The 17968-nt window shown below is 41.1% G+C and overlaps 1 protein-coding gene across 1 annotated transcript; it reads left to right on the top strand.

The window, feature by feature from the left end:
- The first annotated feature begins 2115 nt into the window (after positions 1-2115).
- On the top strand, positions 2116-17573 carry PLA2G15 (phospholipase A2 group XV). Its single transcript, XM_054269454.1, has 6 exons — positions 2116-2322; positions 9789-9945; positions 11323-11441; positions 12843-12941; positions 13345-13569; positions 16291-17573. The coding sequence occupies exons 1-6, from the start codon at positions 2184-2186 to the stop codon at positions 16800-16802; spliced, it is 1251 nt and encodes a 416-aa protein (XP_054125429.1). The 5' UTR covers positions 2116-2183; the 3' UTR covers positions 16803-17573.
- Positions 17574-17968: the final 395 nt, after the last annotated feature.

Raw genomic sequence — 17968 nt, 5'->3', positions numbered from 1 at the left:
GTGTCATAGCACAAGTGATCCCAGCCAGGCTATTGGGACATGTGCATTTTGGGGCTTTTGAGTATGAGAGAAAACTGAATTCAGACACAGTCATTCTTTTAAATAGTGTTTTAGCCTCCCATAAGGTGTTTTGCTGCATTTTGTAACTTTTAATTCGTACACGAGGTTCCCTGTTGCAATCACTTTAAGTCAGTCACACTTGCACACCCTGCAGTTTGCCTCAGCAGGAGGCAATTTCATGTCAACACTTGCATGGTGACTAAGCACCTGTCTTTGGGTTTGTTGGATGTAAACATACAAGGTGTGGCTCCTGCCTAGAAAAAGGCAAGTCTAGATTTATATTTAGCCTTACCTTCCTTGAATATTTGTTTTTTAATTTTCTTATTTAAGGAGGAAGATGTATCCTTCTGCTTCCATGTTAATGCCAAGACAATGCAGTTTTTTAAAACTCCTCTCAGTAGGCTGTGTATCTGATTTACCAGATTCTGCCTTCACACACAAATATCTGACCTGTCTCTCTCCAGGAATTACAGAAGTTGCTGAATACTGAATTTAGTGAGGCCAGAAATTCTACTTCTACCTGTCTTTCCCTCACACCTTCACTTGTGATATTGCTCATGCTCGTGTATTAACCATTCAAGGTAGGAATATTTCTGAAAATTATTAGACCCACTGGGGGATGTAGGAAGCTGTGAAGTAGACAGTGCAGTGCTCCTGTTGTAAAATAACCTTGTCAGAAATAGCTCTATCCTGAGCATGAATTGCTTGTCAGAAATAGCTTTATCCTGAGCATGAATTGCTAACATCTGGCTTAGAAAGTGTATTTCCACAGCAGGAGCTCATATGACTGAGTCAAGGAAATCTTGTCCGGCCCATCAGCACAATCATTACTGACCATGAGCTGTGATTGCACTGATTCCATTTTTTTCTCTATTTAATTTCTGCTTCTATGGATACCCTTCCTTGTTCCTCTCCACAGGCAGACACCCATCAAACGACCTGCACACCAAACAGAGCACGTAGCCCCTGCTAACTGGTATTGCTGAAGCACTAAGGCTTATAACACTTCTGGTTCCAAATTACTGTAATTACAGGACTGCCTGTTCTTGTTACATGTATAAAGGTCTAATGATTTTTTTTCCTCTCAGTATTGCCAAACGCCTGATCCCAGGGATCCTCTGTACCAATTAGCTCCCGGGTGAGTTGGGTGTTGCCTGAAGTGCAGATATGCCCGTGAGCTCCTCTATCATATGCCCAGTCCTTTGACCGTGTGACACTAATTCCCAGCTCTCCCAAGCACTTCGGCGTTCAACCATTCTGACCACGCCCCTTTTGCGCTACTTATTTTTAGACATGTTTTGCAGCAAACGCCCATTAACTTCGCTGTTAGATTTTTCACGACCAAACAACTGTAGACGTAATAATGAGAGACATGTCTGCTCCCTTAGCACATCTCCCCCCTCAGAGTGTTCTGCCGGCCCCAACAGAACGGGGGGCAGCTGTCCCTACCTGTCCGGAGCAGCAGTCTGTGCCTGCGGCCGGGGCCGCCACACGGACACGGCTCTCTGAGGGGGAAGGGAGCTCCCACAGCCGGGGCCGCCTCACTGACAGGGCTTTACCGAGGGGATGGAGCTCCCACAGCCAGGGCCGCCACACTGACAGGGAACGAACTGCCACAGCCGAGACCACCACACTGACACGGCTTTCTGAGGGGGAATGGAGCTCCCACAGCCGGGGCCGCCACACTGACAGGGCTTTACCGAGGGGATGGAGCTCCCACAGCCGGAGCCGCCACACTTGAAAGGGAACGAACTGCCACAGCCGGGGCCACCACACTGGCAGGGAACTAGCTCCCACAGCCGGGGCCGCCACATTAATAGGGCTCTCGGCGGGGAACGAGTTCCCACAGCCGGAGCCGCCACACTGACAGGGAACGAGCTCCCACAGCCGGGGCCGCCACACTGACAGGGCTTCCCGTAAGAGGACCAAGCTCCCACAGCCGGGGCCGAGCGGCGGCCGCCCGGGCCCTCCGCGCTCGGCGGTGACGCGGGCGGGGGCGGGCCCGGCGGGGCGGGCGGGCCCTTTTCTGGCCGTGCCGGGCGGCGGGGCCGCACTCCGGCCGGGCCGCAGCAGCCCCGGCGCAGCGGTGGCGGCTCCCGGCCCCGGGGTTATGCGCAGGGGCGATGTTCCTGCCGGCTGGCGCCAGGCTCCTCCCGCGCTCCGGACGGAGCTCCTTCCTCAGCCTCTTCCTGCTGCTGCTGCTGTGTCCCGGTGGCGGGAGCGCGCCGCGCCGCCGGCCCGCGGGGCCGCCCGTGGTGCTGGGTAAGAGCCGGGGGGCGGCGGGGCGGGCGCTGCGGGGCCGGGCCGGGCCGGGCTGAGCTGAGCCCGCCGGCCCCGGTACCCACCCCCGGCGGGGGGGCGCGGGGCGCTGCGGGCTCGGCACGGCCGCGGGGAGCGCGCCCCGGCCGCCGCGGGCACTGCCCGGGCTCCGTGGGCACGGCGGGTGCAGAGCCCGCACCGAGCGGCGGCTCCGCAGCTGCCCCCGCGCTGGCAGCTCGGCCCGGCCCGGCCCGGCGGAGGGAGGTCCGGTCTGGGGCTGCCTTGGCCTGGCAGCCGGAGGGGGATAGACAAGGCTCATTTTAATACGCATCGAGCTCGTTGAGTAACACCAGAGCATCCCTGCTTAAGTCTTTCCTCTCTAGGAACCTTTCGTGGAGGATGTTGGAATCAGATGTGGAAGGAGGAGTGATTGGGTGTTCCAGCATTTGAATTACAAAATAAAAAAATAAATAAATAGGCGTTTCATCATATGACATGAAAAATGAGTATTTGTTACTGGCCTGTCGTTTCACCTGTTAACACAAAATAATTTGTAATGAATATGCAGATAATATTCGTATGCGAGTTGATAAGTAATACTTGTTAGTTTCTTTTTGTATCCATTGGTAATAAGATGTAAATAAATTTTAAATGTTTCAATAACTTGTCTACTGAAACTGTAGTTCTTAAGCACTCCAAGAAGCAAGTGCATTTAGTGACAGTCATGTCAGTAGCCAGTCTTATGAATATATTCAGCATGTTGCATGTTCTCATTATTGATTAACCTTGATCGTCACAGGGGAAGAAAAACTAAGAAGATGGGAAAAGTGGCATGTTGTTCAGTTCAATTTCCATTTCTTGATAAGTTATTTAGGCTCTGATGGTGACTTTGTTACTACTGTTACAAACTTCTGACTTATAAGGGCAAACTCTACCAGAGCATATTAAAGAACGTTCTTGTTATCTCAGGGTACAGTGTGTACAAATCCACAATTCTTAGAAGGTCTCTATACTGCCTGACAGGCTGTGGTTTGGAAGTAGAAACTGCAGAAGGGTGTCCTAAGAGGCAGGAGTTGAAGCAGGAAGAATTCTTTGAATTCTGTCTGAGGAGGCTAGAAACAATCTTTTATGCCATCTTTCCACTCTGTGGTGCTGGATGTAGCAATAGGCCTTGGCACTTGCTCCAGTGCAAGCTTCCTGATGACAGCGATGTTTTAGTTGCTGATTTTATTGAACTCTATCTGGAAGGGAATCAAAGATTTAAAAGCAATTGGCAGAAAGGGTTACTGACTGAAGAAGTGTGGATTTACTACTGATGGATCTTCTGTAAGTATATATGTTCCCTAAGGATGGTTTTAAGAACTGTGGCTGACCTACATTTCCTGAAGAGACATTCTGGTAAATACTGTGTGGCTGAGCACATGTTCATCCGCAGTGCTTTACAACAGACTCTCTTGCTGTTACAGTGAATTTTCATCAAATGCTGCAGAACTTGTATCTGTCTTCTAGTCAGTCTCTGCATTTTAAAATTCCCTGGTTTTTTTTGTTGCCCAGTTCTCCTCCTTCTTGCACTTGTGGCATGTTAAAATAAGTTTTTTAGGAATTACTGTGATGAGGATGATGGAAGGGCTTATGAGAATCATTTAGGGAAGCATTCGAAGTGCTGGCTTAACACAGGTGTTTGGGGGAAGGGAGAAAAACCCATATCACCTGGATATGCAAATGAAAAAGATTTAGGGCTGTAAGTCTGCATTATAGAAGCCTATACAAGCTTGTATAGGAGATTAATATGGAGCCCATACGAGGTAGGAATCCAGAGTTGATCCTCCTGATTTATCAGACTGGCATCCGGACTCCTAACTTCTCATGTAAGTTCATTTTTAAAATAAATTTTTATCTAACTTTGATCAGTTCTCATGATCAAAGCACTCCCTCTTGTTCTGTTTGGAGGTTAACACGCCTCAGTAGAAAGGGGAATTAAATTTGGTCACACTCTGTATGTGACAAGTTGGCCACATGATCTTAAGGAATAAAGAGAGAAGAAATGCTGTTAAAAGGAATATTGTCAACATAGTGATCACCTCAGAAATGTTTTGGACCAGGGATGGTCACAAGACACAGTGTAGCTTGCTCTCAAACCTTTTGTGTAATGACCCCACTTTGCAGTTGCAATCTACTCTTACCCAAGTAACAGAGGGGAACTAGAGCAGAATCTTGCAAAATATGGAGTGTTGCTCATGTGTGGGTAACTTCTGTTCTGCTGCCCAGGTACTGACAAACTGCTGCTTTGAGGAATCTCACACCTGAAAACAGCTGAGCTGCAGGAAGACAGCCTTGTAACTCTTGGCCACAGCTGTGATGGCAGCAGCTCAGATTTGGGGAGCCCCCACTGGCTCAGGTGCAAGGTGGCTCTGTGGAACAGCTGTGCCAGTCTAGCAGCTCGTTAGTGCTCACCCAGCTTTCCTTGAACCTGTTTGCTGGCCACTTCATGCAGTCCTTTGTCTTGCTAAAGCATGAGGAAATAACCTGATGAGGAAGAAGTGATTAATTTTGTAGTTGAATTACTTTAATGGAGGAGCTGGCACAAGGAATGTGGAGAGTGGCACCACATGGCTTGGGTTAGGTTGTTTTTAAGCTGGTCTGTGCATACTCGAGGTTCCTTAGGAGCAGGAGCTGCTCTGCCTGGAGCTCGTGTTCATTGATACCAAGGGAGCAACACCAGGGACCAAGTGCCATAGGTAGTAACTGACAGCAAAATACTGCAATGCAATTGCTTGGTTTTCTCTGAGATGTAAATAAAAAAGTATTGAAGTATATTTACATAATAGCGACATTAGAGAAGAAGAAGCAGGTGAAAGTCAAAACCTTATTACAGAGCCTGCTTGAAGGCCTGATATAAGACCCAATTCTCATTAAAATCGAAGGTGATTGTCTCAGATTCCTTTCCCAAGTGTTTTGGGGGAAAAGGGGACTAATTATGGTACTGACATGCTTTTATGCCTTTTTAAAAGTGTTTTCTATTTAGCCAGGATGATGTAATCATACAGAAAAATCTTCTTTAAGAACCAAAATAACTCACTGAATGCTTCTGTTCTACTAAAATATCTACTGAAAATGTATATTACATATCTTCTGTGCAATCACTTCTGCATATCTGCTTTATATTTAGATGAACTATAATTTTTTACCCTTCTCTTATCAGTTTGGTGATGTTTAACAGGCTTGTCTTTAATGCTAGTTTCAAGCAGTTTTTGTGGTTGTTCTTCATTCTCTGATACAGTCCATCAATAATCACTGCATACTATCTCGTGTCTTGGACATTTTTGGAGCTGGTAACCCATCCTTATAAGATCAGTGTCAGATGCACTGAACTCTTTACCTTTTACAGCTGACTCAACACAATAACTATATCAATGTTCTGATACCTTCTGCAAACAATTTGTTAGGTACTTGGCTAAAGTTTTCTAGAAAGACGCCTAAATGAAGTTTGTTAATAATTGATTTACATGCAAAGGAGCTGTGCCTGTGAATTCCTGCTGACTGCTAATTGAGCTGTGTATGTTTGTATGGTCAGCTGGCTAGATGTCAGGAGTGATTTAAATGTTTATGCCTCATGTGATCCAAGGTATCTGGAAGTATCATGTGAGACGTTGTTTGCTTTCTTGTTCCTAATTTTAAACAAGGCCTTTTCTGTGGCAGTCTATGGAGTCTAGAGCTGCTTCAAGACATTCTCAGAGACCTGTAGTCAGAGTTTAAAATTAATTTTCCTGGGAAGTTGCTTCATTTTGCAGGAAGACTAATTTATAGAACCAAAGAGACAACAGTTATTTGAGGAAATAATACTGGTTAAAAAGTTACAATAGTTGATAAATACCCAAAGGCATTTGCATTTCAGATAAAAGCAATAAAAAAGTACCAACTGCTGGCCCTCTTTTTTTCTTTTTCCCCTGCATGAAAAAATATCCTGGCTCCCCACCCTGTTATTAAATAGATACCTTTTTTTTTTTTTCCTAAGGATCCTCATATTTGGATATTGGTGGATGATCTTTTTTCTTTGTTATCTGAGCAGTCTTAAGGCAAGTCACTTTTAGGGTGCAATTTGCTTCTTGTGTCTTGATGGGAACTGTGAATTTGTCATTAAGACTTAAGGATAGTGATAGGCAGGAGTAGGAATGTGTGCTAAAGCTAATTACTGCAATTCACAGTCTGTTACCTCTCTTAAACTCTAATGATATTTCTAAATATGCTTTTCTTTACAGTTTAATCATATAAAAACACATCCCAGAGGGAGATCTACTCGTTTTGTCGGGCCATATGAGACCAAAAAATTAGCCAAGGATACTATGAGCATTGGAAGTAAATCTGGCTTACTGATGATTAGAGTGAGTTTTGTTGGGATTAGCATGTTTGTGAAAAAGGAGGATGTTCTAGAACTGATAGAACACAAAATCTTATGGAAACACATTTTTCTGCTGAATAAGAAATCTAATTTTTCCAAGTGTTGCAGTTCAGAAATCAACAGAGGAATTACACAGCTGCAAATTGGGGAAGCAAGGCACTGCTGAAGATCTTGTCTTGGACATCCGGTCTTAACTAGTGCTGATGTGATTTGCAGAACTTCACAAACAAGTTATTTTGGTGTCAGTTTGCAGACTTTAAAAAGAACTTTTAGAAGTTTAAAGAACTCTTTAATATTTCCAGCAAAAAGGTTTAGGAACTGCAGATATTGGTAGATGAGAGGAGTAGAAAAATTGCATACACATTACTCTGCCTGCAGGTCCATCCTCTGTATGGCCTGAAAGCAAAGGAAACATGTTTTTCTACTGCTTTCAAATTCCACCATAGAAAATTTAGAAAGCTATGTCCTTAACCTACAGAATTAATCTTCAGTGTGATATTTTTTAACCTGTTACTTATAAAAAACCACTAAGTAGTTCTCCAGCCAAAATGTAAATCATTAACACTGTTAAACCGGTTGGGTTGAAGGCTGAAGATCTTGCATGTTTTTTTCCATAATCTCAAAATTTAAAATTTGTATTTTGTTTCCCATAGGTTCATCACAAAGCATCTTCAGTTTGCAAAGTATACTTTAGAAAATAAAAGAGTCCTAAGGTGTGAGTGATAGTGATTAGCAACTTCACTGTTAATATGGAAATGTAAACATGACAAAAACATTTTTGTTAATCCCAGCTTTACAAACAAACAGGCATCATACCTGTACATCAGAATTTTTTTTTTTAGCTACAGTATTTATCTTTGCACAGGTAGAACTTGTCCTTTATCTTCTGTTTAGAATTGAAAAAAATGCCATTTTTCATCTTGTTTCTTATCATCCCTTGAGTAACATCAGTATGTCATGTTTCTCATCTTGTGTCCTGAATTGGACACAGGAGTAGAGCCTCTATCCTCCAGAAGCTTGAAGATAAAATTTCTTAACTAAATGAAAGTTGCAGATAATCTGAGATCATTCCATTAAGTCCAAGTGAGATTTTGTACAGTTTCCTGCTTTCAGTGCTTTGTTGATAGATGTATCTTGATTATAATTGAAACTTCTTCAGCTGTGTGTTTTCCCTGCTCTGAGCAGGAGTGCTTGTGATTGATTGAGTGCAGTTTGGAAACCTCAGCAAGTTCTCCAAACCCTAATACCCCAGGTGTTTGTCTAAGTCTTTGAAGGGTGTCTTTGCTGGAAGAACTTTATTTTTACCCAAGGAAGTGAGATTCTAGAATGAGGCTAGAACAAAATGTCACCCTTCTTTGTTTTGCATTGAAACTGAAGACAAAATCAACCTGTTCTGTCCTTGGCAGGTCTGCTGCTGAAACTGGCCAGTCATGAAAGATTGATATAAATAGAATTACGTTCTGTTCCCTTTCCAATTAAAAGCACTGATAGGGCAGAGGCACGAGACTGGAACAAGTTGTTGCCTTAGTTTTCTAAGCAATTTCTAAGTAGGATTCTGTGAGGTTACAAGACTGAACTTCAGTAAACTCTTTCTAAGGTGTGATGCAATGCTGAAATCTCCCTTACTATGCTTTCCAGTATATCAGAGTCCTTGAAATATGACCTAAAATAAACCGTGGTCAGCTACTGGGCCTTTTAACGTTTCACTTAAGGTGACAAAAATAAAGCTCCTAAAAACCTAATGAGAAAGTAGAGGTAGTTAATAAAGAAATCCTGAGGTACATCTCATGGTGGAGCAAAACCTGCTGTGGTTGGAGGTTGCAAGAATATGGTTATCTGAAGTTTTGCCCTTTTTCAGTTCTGCAATAACTTTTTTTCTAAAAGCACATCTGGTTTTCTGGTTAAATTAGGCATTCTGCTAAATGATATTCTCTCTTTCCTTAAACCATTGCTAAGTATCAGTGTAGTATAGAACTCAAACTGATTTGATTGCACAGTTTACTGGAGGATAGGGGGAACAAATGTATGGGTAGACCTGTATTTAAAAACTTCAAAATTAAACATTGACATGCACACCCTAAAAAGGGGGCTTTGTGGACCTGAAAGGAGTGGAGGAAACCCTTAAAAAGTGTCTAACTTATAAATTTTTCTAATACAGAAAAACTTTTCAGTTACTGAAATGTTTTTCTCTCTCTGGTTCTTGAGGAAAAAATGACTAAACATAACAATATAAGAAGTTTCTCTGAAAACTTGGTGCTGAAAATTGTTAGTGTTTGTTTAAGACTAATTCTAATTTGGGAAAATATTCCTGTTTCCATCTAGGGTTTAAAAAATAATGAAGAATAAACCTTAGTCGAAGGAATACTGACATTTAGTATGTGCCTTAAGAAGGTGCAAAAAGCAAAGACCCTTTCCACCAAGTCTTACTCATGTAAGGTATCCAGAGGAAAAAAATGTAACTGTTGCCAAAACCTGAATGTAAGAGATGAAACTACATTTTTACATTGTTAGCCAACCATGTCTTGTGTTGTAAGAGTCTGGTTTTATGTGAAGAAGGGAAGATAAGTAATATCAATCAGTCTTTTACTTTTTACATTTCTGATGTCAAATTGATAGTTTGCAGGCAGCCATTTAAAGAGAACGAAGTTATGTAGTTGTGATGCTCTGGAAAAAAAGTTCTCTCAGAAAGATTCAGTCTGTACTTGGAAACACAGATCAGTTTGATGATGTCCTAGATAATCTTTTTTTTTCATACCTATGGCCTTACATGCTCCTTTACAGTCTGCTCTTTGAAGTTAGGAGCTGTTCATCCAGAATCATTCTACATGTTGTTTTCTCAGGTAATGAGCTTTGAAGCTATAGAAATATTTTCAGTGGAAGATGTATATATAGTACGTTCTTATTTTATTGCATTTGTTCTCCAATTACAAAACCTGATGGTGTCTCTGGGTGCAGTGATCATGCACATAAGGGCTACAGTATTTAGCTGTGTATACTGCAGTAGAAAATGTTATATGCTTTAATTAACTGTCTCCTTTTTACATCTCTCTCTCCTCTTTATATTTTTCAGTTCCAGGGGACTTAGGGAATCAGTTGGAAGCAAAGTTAGATAAGCCATCAGTGGTGCACTATCTCTGCTCTAAGAAGACAGACAGTTATTTTACACTCTGGCTGAATCTAGAATTGCTTCTGCCTGTCATCATTGACTGCTGGATTGATAATATCAGGTAAGAGCAGGAATATTGCTCTTTGCAGTTACATCCTTTCCATAGGCTGACATGCAGAATGGCTGCCTTTAAATTCCTTTTCTGATTCAAGACCAGTGAAAGGAATGACTTGTAATTCTGCTGGGTAGGCTAACAAGATGGGTCTGAGGATGTAGCTCTGTTTCATCTGAAGTGGCTGTAATTGCTGATGAGGAGCAGAGGCTCTCTTAATTTCTTCCCCTTTCTCTTCTACCAGTGACTCAGTGTAGTTTTGAGCACTTGTTAGACTCCTCTATGGCCCTTATCTCAAGGAGGAGGTTTTCTGCTCTTTTTTTTTTTTTTTTTTTTTTTTGCCAAGCAGTAGGACAAGAGGAAATGGGCAGAAACTGATGCACAGGAAGTTCCAGCTGAAATATTTTGGTTTTAAAAATTGCCTAATTTAAAGCTTTCATGTTATTTCCAATCTGTTTTTATTAGTGTTCCTGTAAAATAATATAAATATAAATATGAAAACAAGAAATAATTAGCTGGTGCAATTAAAAACTATTGTGTTGGTATGTTGCTCTTTTATGAATGTACTGAGCTGTTGTAAAGCAATCCGCTTTGTCTCGCCCTGTGTCTTATGGATTAGAGAGATTTTTGTTAAGAGATTTGTGCGTCAGTTTAGATTCTTAGACTCCATCTAGGGGCAAAAACTTGCATTCAGAAATGAAAATTGTATTGATATGGTACTAAAAACAAACCAACCCCCAACTGTAATAACAGGGATGATTAAAGAAATAAACTCCTGACTCAGTGCTCCAGATTCCTCACATCCTAAGTTGATTTGAAAAGTATTTACACAATATTCATTACCTCAATATGTTTACTGAGGTGCTAGTTGTCATTAGTCAGGAGATAAAGTATTCCCTTATGCTGGTATGGGTGTTTCTAGTTAAATAGAAATGAATTATTTTTAGGTAGGTTAATATTTTTGATGTCTGATTTAATAGGTATTTTCTGTCATATTGCCACATTCCTATGCTCTTCATAAGTTTTTCCATTTTGTGGCTCGATGCAAAGTCAAATGGTGTAGAACTATATAAAGAAGCTGATATTTTAAAGATGAAGTTCAGTTGCACTTCCATATGCTCAGTTTTACAAGACCAAAAGTTTTAGATTCTGCACCATGAAGCATTGAAGTAATTAAAGTAATTGTTTGCACTGTATAATCTCTTAGCCATGAGAGTACTCTGATTGTGTCTGCTTGGGTTGGGTTTTTTCCTCCTTCTGAGTAACAGCACTTAAAGTTCTTGTACTGCACTCAGAATGTAAGACCTAGTGTAATTGAGGGTTGTCATGTGGCAATAAAACATGGTTCATGGCTTTTTTCATTGTTTTCCTTCTCCTCCTCCCCAGGCTGGTGTATAATCGAACAAGTAAGATCACAAACCCACCAGATGGGGTGGATATCAGAGTGCCAGGCTTTGGGCAGACGTTTTCCTTGGAATTTCTTGACCCAAGTAAAAGGAGCGTTGGTATGTACAAGCTGTCTGGAGTGCTTTGTCACTTGCAGGGTTTTTCTCGTTTGTCTTTATGCAACAAGCTCCTGAAATGTGATTTCAAATCACTTGGCTTTTAAGAGTGTTCATTGCATTGTCTTGTTTCATTTGTTGCGTGGCCTGACAGATTGGGACAAGAAGATTCCATGGTATTTAGTCAAATCTAAGTTTGGTGGATGAAATCTGAGTAGGCATATTGAGGACAGATGCTTTCTGAAAATGACATGGGTTGAGTAGAAAATTCTGTGACAGAAGCTTGACAAGCAAAACTGAAATAAAAGCACGAGTTCTGAGTAAGCTGTTCTTTGGGTTAATTGGACTGGGAGATATGGTACCACAGTGTATAGCTCCTTGTATTTTGCTGGTGTCAGAATAATTATATAATTGCATTTGTGCTGCCAAAGATTTCTGCATTCATGTGTTTGCAGGGCTTTTGTTTGATACTTTTGTAGAAGTCATGTTTCAGAAAACTGAGTTTTGATAAGCTTTTGTGAGTTGTTCACTGTGGCTGACGACTGGAGGAGTTGAATAGTCAGTAATGGACTGAGCTTCACGAGCTGCATAGCATGGATCTGTTCTTTGAGGGCAGTGATGTGTTTAGTGATCTGCACTAGGTCACTCTTGCACCATGATTCAATACTCCACTTGAAGGACAGTATGATAAACATTCAAGACTAACAAATGAGGTTCTGCTCAAAATTTAAACATGGCTCTGATGTTCAGCAGACTGTTCTGATGCATTTAGTCGTGGTAATACTTAAATCCCACATGTCAAACCTTGTATTAAGTAACATCTTTCAATATTCAGTCTGCAGCTATTTCCCTTCTTGCTATTACAGCTTTATCTTCAATTACTTAAGTCTTAGTCCACTACCCCAGAGATAAAAAAAGTTTTGGGGTAGTTTCTGGAGTTCTGCCCTAGGGTACATAATAAGCATTTGTTTCCAAGAATAAATGTTGAAGTCCAGGCCAACTGTTACTCCCTACCTGTTGTCAATTTGTAATCAACAAAAGCTATGACTCTGAAAACCCCTCAGAAATTATTATCTTGCAGGTCAAGGGTAAACTTTCCTCTGCTGAATAAAATTTATCCACTTTGTGTATACTACATTTGGCTGCCAAAAGGTTTGAGAGGTCAGCCATCTAGTAAGAAGTTTTAGTGGTGATATTCTCTCGATTTTGGGGGATAGTGAACATAACTAATTTTGTTTAATATGCATGCAGCTTTCTAGATTGTTAAAGGCAAACTGCAGGTTTAGTGTGTACATATGGTGTCACAGATACTGCCTCTGGAACATGTTTTGCAGTAGTGGCTGACAGCTGCTTCTCACACTAACCTTGTTACTCTTCTGTTTCTCTCTTATCTGATATTTACAGGAAGTTACTTTTATATGTTGGTGCAGAGTTTAGTAGATTGGGGCTACAAACGTGATGAAGATGTAAGAGGAGCACCTTATGACTGGAGAAAGGCACCAAGTAAATAATATACTGTTACTTTAATAAAATTATGACTCTCCTAGCCAGCAAATAACGTATTGAATCACTTTTCCCATCCTTCACAATCTAAAAACTTAATTTTGTTTAGTTCTCAGGACCAGGGTACTCCTGGATACAAATTCAAGCTCAGTGTTGTGGTTTCGGTTTTTTTTCTTCTTTAAACAACTTGCTACTTAAAATTTGCTTAAAACCAGAACAAAACAACAGAAAAAACCCATTTCAGCAAAGTATGAAAAACCCCCACCCTTCCCATTCAATATTGAAATTTCTAAGGCCTGCATTATTAATTCTGCAGACAGTTCAACACCATTATTTAAAATCTTGCTTTTAAAGCTCAGCATTCCCAATTAAGAACTCTCACTGTGTAATGTGTGTATTTTAGATGAGAATGAAGACTATTTTGTGGCGCTTCGCAAGATGATCGAGCTGCTGTACGAGCAGTATGGGAGCCCTGTGGTGCTGATTGCCCACAGCATGGGGAACATGTACACCCTCTACTTCCTGAACCGCCAGTCCCAGGATTGGAAGGACAAGTACATCAAGGATTATGTGTCATTAGGTGCTCCGTGGGGGGGAGTGGCCAAAACTCTGCGTGTGCTGGCCTCAGGTAGGTAATTTGAGGTTTTGCCCTGTGCTGTGTGTAGTGCACAGTGCTAACAAGGCTGTGACTGCAGGATGAGAGTTTAAGGTACCATGAAGGGAAAAATACTTTTTTGTAAGCAATAACAACTAGGTGTTTCAAGCCCTGCAACCCAACTGTTATCTTTCATGTTTGTGGGGGTGGACTGAGATTTCCCACATCCTGTAAGCAGGAGCTTTCTCCCTTCTTGACCTCTCCTGACCTTTTTTCAGCAGATTGTTGTGTTGTCCGCTGTTTGGCCTGATGCTTTCCCTTTCTGTCTCTTCTGCCACCAGCCAGATTGCTCTCTGTTCAGTATTGCAAAGCTACCAAGGACTCCAGAGCATTCAGCAGTTTCCTTTGATTAAAGATCACACAGCTGCTTGAGGTTAACATTAAAGGAAAGTTGTAGAGATGGTGGGGAACTTGTGTTCAGTGTTAATGTCAGGTGAAAATTGTAACTCTGCAGATTAGGAAGGTGAATCTTTGAGGTCTTGGGTTTAGCACACTGGATATGCCAGAGACTAAAACCAAAAAAATTGAATAAAGCAGCATAAAGTATTTCACTAAGTAACTGAAAATGACTGATGGAAAATGTTCACTTACCCATCATGTGATACCATAATTGCATCATGTGCTTTGACATTTAGTTCTCAATGTTTCTGGCTTGGTTTTGTAGCTTGTTTCTGACTTGTTAGCTTTGGATATCCACTGTCTTCTTCCTAATCAAAGCTGACATCAAAAATTGGGCTTCATCAAAATGCAAAACACAGCAAGAGTCAGCCATGCATGGACAGAGCAAAGAATACTTTGCTTAGCAAAGGCATTTGATTCTGAACAGTAGTGCACTACTCCATTGCTAATTAGAAAACTTGACTCAATACAAACATCCAATTTACACATTGTTAAAGCTGTTGAAATGTCACTATAAAAATTTATTTCCCTTTTCCCACAGGCTTTGTCTGATGTACTTGCTTGCTACAGAAATGGCAAGAAGTGAACAATGTTTATATTCCCCTCATAAAATTACACTATTATATTCCATAGTCCCTTATCTCTGTTGGGTTAAACTTTTGTGCTTCATACCTTGTCTACACTTTATAATGCATCTCAAGCAAAGGGGCTAATTCTACTAATGCATAATGAATAGCTAAATTTCTACTAAAATATAGTCAGTCATATTTTAATCTGTGTTGAACTAAACTTCTATGTTTTGGAGCAGAAATTTAAGAACCATGTGGGAAAATTACATGGGCAAACATAATATCAGAATGTACAGGTTTAAGCTGTTTCTGTCTCAAATATCTGTAGTAAAGCGCCACCATCAGCCCTTGGACTGCATTAGTCCATTTAACAGTTTCTAAAATTATTAGGGTTAGTGTGCTGAAGAATTGTAACTTTAAAGGAAAATACTGCATTTCAGCAGGAAAGACAAGGCACTCTATGAATGCATTCTTTCTGCTCCCATTCCTGTTTATAATATGTGATGCCAGGAACTTCATGTCAAATCCAGCTGTGTTATCAAAGTGGTAAACAGTACACAGGTGGAATTGTTTTCTGGAGATTGCTGTGATACTTTCAGCTACTTGTACATGAGCTTTGCTGGATCCCACTATAGTGGGCAGGGACACAAAGCTCACAGTGGTTTGTTTCTATTTTTAATGTGTTGAAAGGTTGAAATGTTAGCAGTGTCTTCCTTATGTTTTGATGTGTCTGCTGACTTAAATGTGGTGTTGGCCATCCTGTATTACTTCACTTTGCAAAAAGTAAAGGATTTGAGAAGCACTGTGTGAGAGTTCTGTAAGAGAAGGCTGGGATAATCAGGTTCTGTATTTGATTATTCTGCTGGAAATAAATCTTGTGCACATTCCTTTCATTGTTCAGTTCAGAACTTGGGCTTTCTGTGCTGTAAACTGCCAAGCAGTGTTCAGTAACTTAGCAGTGAGAGTGCACAGTGAAGTTGTTACACCACACACAATCACGAGATCCATTTTTCAGGACCTTTGTGATTCTTGCTGTGCATTTGAGTTTCCTTTATCTCTTTCAGACTAGCAATGTCTCCATATAGTCCTCCTAAAGCTGGCATTACTGTGCTTTGTTTCTCCTTGCTGAAGCAATAGTGCCACCCTATGGAATTGAAATAGCACCAAAGTATATTTTTCAGGAAGAGTGGTTTCAGTTGCAGCATTTCAATTTTTATGGCATGGTTGACCTGGACCACTACATGCTGTAACCACCTGGATCTAATAATGGAAAATAAAACTCAAAGTTCAGCTGACAAAAGAATTGAGATGTGACAGCCACTGTGATAATTTAAAAAACAAGGAATATAAATTTGTTTGTCTCAGGGTTTTTTTTTTTAAAGTAATCACTGTAATTAGTAAGCAGCTTTTGATTTTGTGAAGATGGAAGAACAATTGTTAAAATATGCAGAAAGGTGCATATAAATTATCCTTTAGTAATGTGTTAGTGTAAGCCATTTGTTTCATCTATTCATCAACTCATATTTAAATCTTGGAAGTTATTAAAAGTCAGTTTGCAGGAGTTAATTTATGAGACAATCATAAATGAGGAAAAACTTTTCAAATTGTCACTGTAAGCCAGGGGAACAAACTTGTTCATGTTATCACCGTGAGTGCTAGTAATTGTTACTGATTAAGATTGATGTCTTGCTTTCTGGATAATGAAATTCCACTTTTTTTCCCTAAGGTGACAACAACAGAATCCCTGTTATCAGTTCCCTCAAGATCAGAGACCAGCAGAGATCGGCAGTCTCCACGAGTTGGATGCTGCCCTACAACTACACGTGGCCTCCAGACAAGGTGTTTGTGAGCACCCCCACAGCCAACTACACACTGAGGGATTACTGGAAGTTCTACAGGGACATTAACTTCGAGGATGGCTGGCTGATGAGGCAGGACACGGAGCCCCTGGTGTACGCCATGACCCCGCCCGGCGTGCGCATCCACTGCCTCTACGGCACGGGCGTGGAAACCCCCGACTCCTTCCACTACGAGAGCTTCCCTGACAGGGAGCCCAAGATCTTCTACAGCGATGGGGATGGTACAGTGAACTTACAGAGTGCCTTGCAGTGTAGAAAGTGGGTGCACAGGCAAGAACAGGAAGTGGTGATGCTTGAGCTTGCAGGAAACGAGCACATTCAAATGCTGTCCAATGAAACTACGATCTCCTATGTGAAAAAGCTGCTCTTTGATTTGTGATAACCTTGTGTTGATAGTTATTTTCCTCACCTGTGATGCCTTCCCTTAAATATGGGGAAATGCCTTTTAATCCCTTGATATTTAGATATTTGAATTATTTATTTTGCTTTTTTAAAAGGTTGTTTTCAAGTTGCTTGGTATTCTAAATGATTGTTTGTCTCTGATTTGTGTTCATGATGTTTCATGGTATTTTCACATTCTGAAAATTTTGTCAAATACGCATTTTGGTGCCTCTGGTGTTGTGTCCAATGGTCATACAGACTTTCATTTGGACACTCTGCAGCCCCTTGCATGTACCACATGAGTCATAGATCCCAGAGTTCCTTTGTGTGGTCTTTGCAGGTTTGGAGTGGAAGGCTAGGAAGGATGGCAATTTTGGATGCCCAAGGGAATGGTATTAACAATTTGGCAAACACAGTAAGCATTTTAAAAGGTCTTGCATATTCTGATCCACAGTTCTCAGTGGATTAGTTTGTAAATGTGCATATCTACTAGGGAAAATAGGGAAGAGGTCTGCCTGGAACTGTGCTACCATTGTAATCCAGACTTTTATTTATTACAGCCTGTGGGGGGGAAAGATAGATGTGTGAATTACTTGAAGCTTCTTTATTAGGTTCCCTACTGGGTTATTTTAGAAAGAGGAAATGGTTTGCTCATCAACTTCTAGAATCCCTGATCACATACTGTCTGGAGTCTGAGGAGTTCTCAGCCTGTGCTTTATTTCTCAGTGAGGGAATGAAGCTAAACTGTGGTTGGTGCTTGTAATAACTTGTAGCACACCAATCAAAGCTAATTGAATACTGGCAATCTGTAAGGTATAGAATTGCATTTCTGGGTGGAAAACAACCTCCTGTGGTGGAAATGATAATCGATGGTAGGCAGTATTTAAAGAAAAGTGACCTTCTGAAATAGAGTGGGGAATGAAAACCAGTATGGAGTATAAACTTTGTTCTCAGTCAAATACTTTGGCTCTGATCCGGTTATCTGACTAAGCAGTGACTGGATCAACATTGCATTCCACTGAAAAGAAATTTTTTTGCTTTAGGACTAAAAGTAATTTCCCATAGATTACAAGTTTCATTTTTGCTGTTTGAAGAAGTTGGGACATGTGGTTCCTTAAGTGTTTCTATAAACTGCTGAACACGCAGTTCTGTAATTTCCTACAG

Source organism: Melozone crissalis, unplaced genomic scaffold (genome assembly GCF_028551555.1).
Source record: "Melozone crissalis strain CALT ecotype California unplaced genomic scaffold, PUWL_Pcris_2 ptg000007l_1, whole genome shotgun sequence".
Taxonomy (NCBI): Eukaryota; Metazoa; Chordata; class Aves; order Passeriformes; family Passerellidae; genus Melozone; species Melozone crissalis.
The sequence above is the reverse complement of the archived record's forward strand: the minus strand, read 5'-3'. Positions and strand labels throughout refer to the sequence as shown.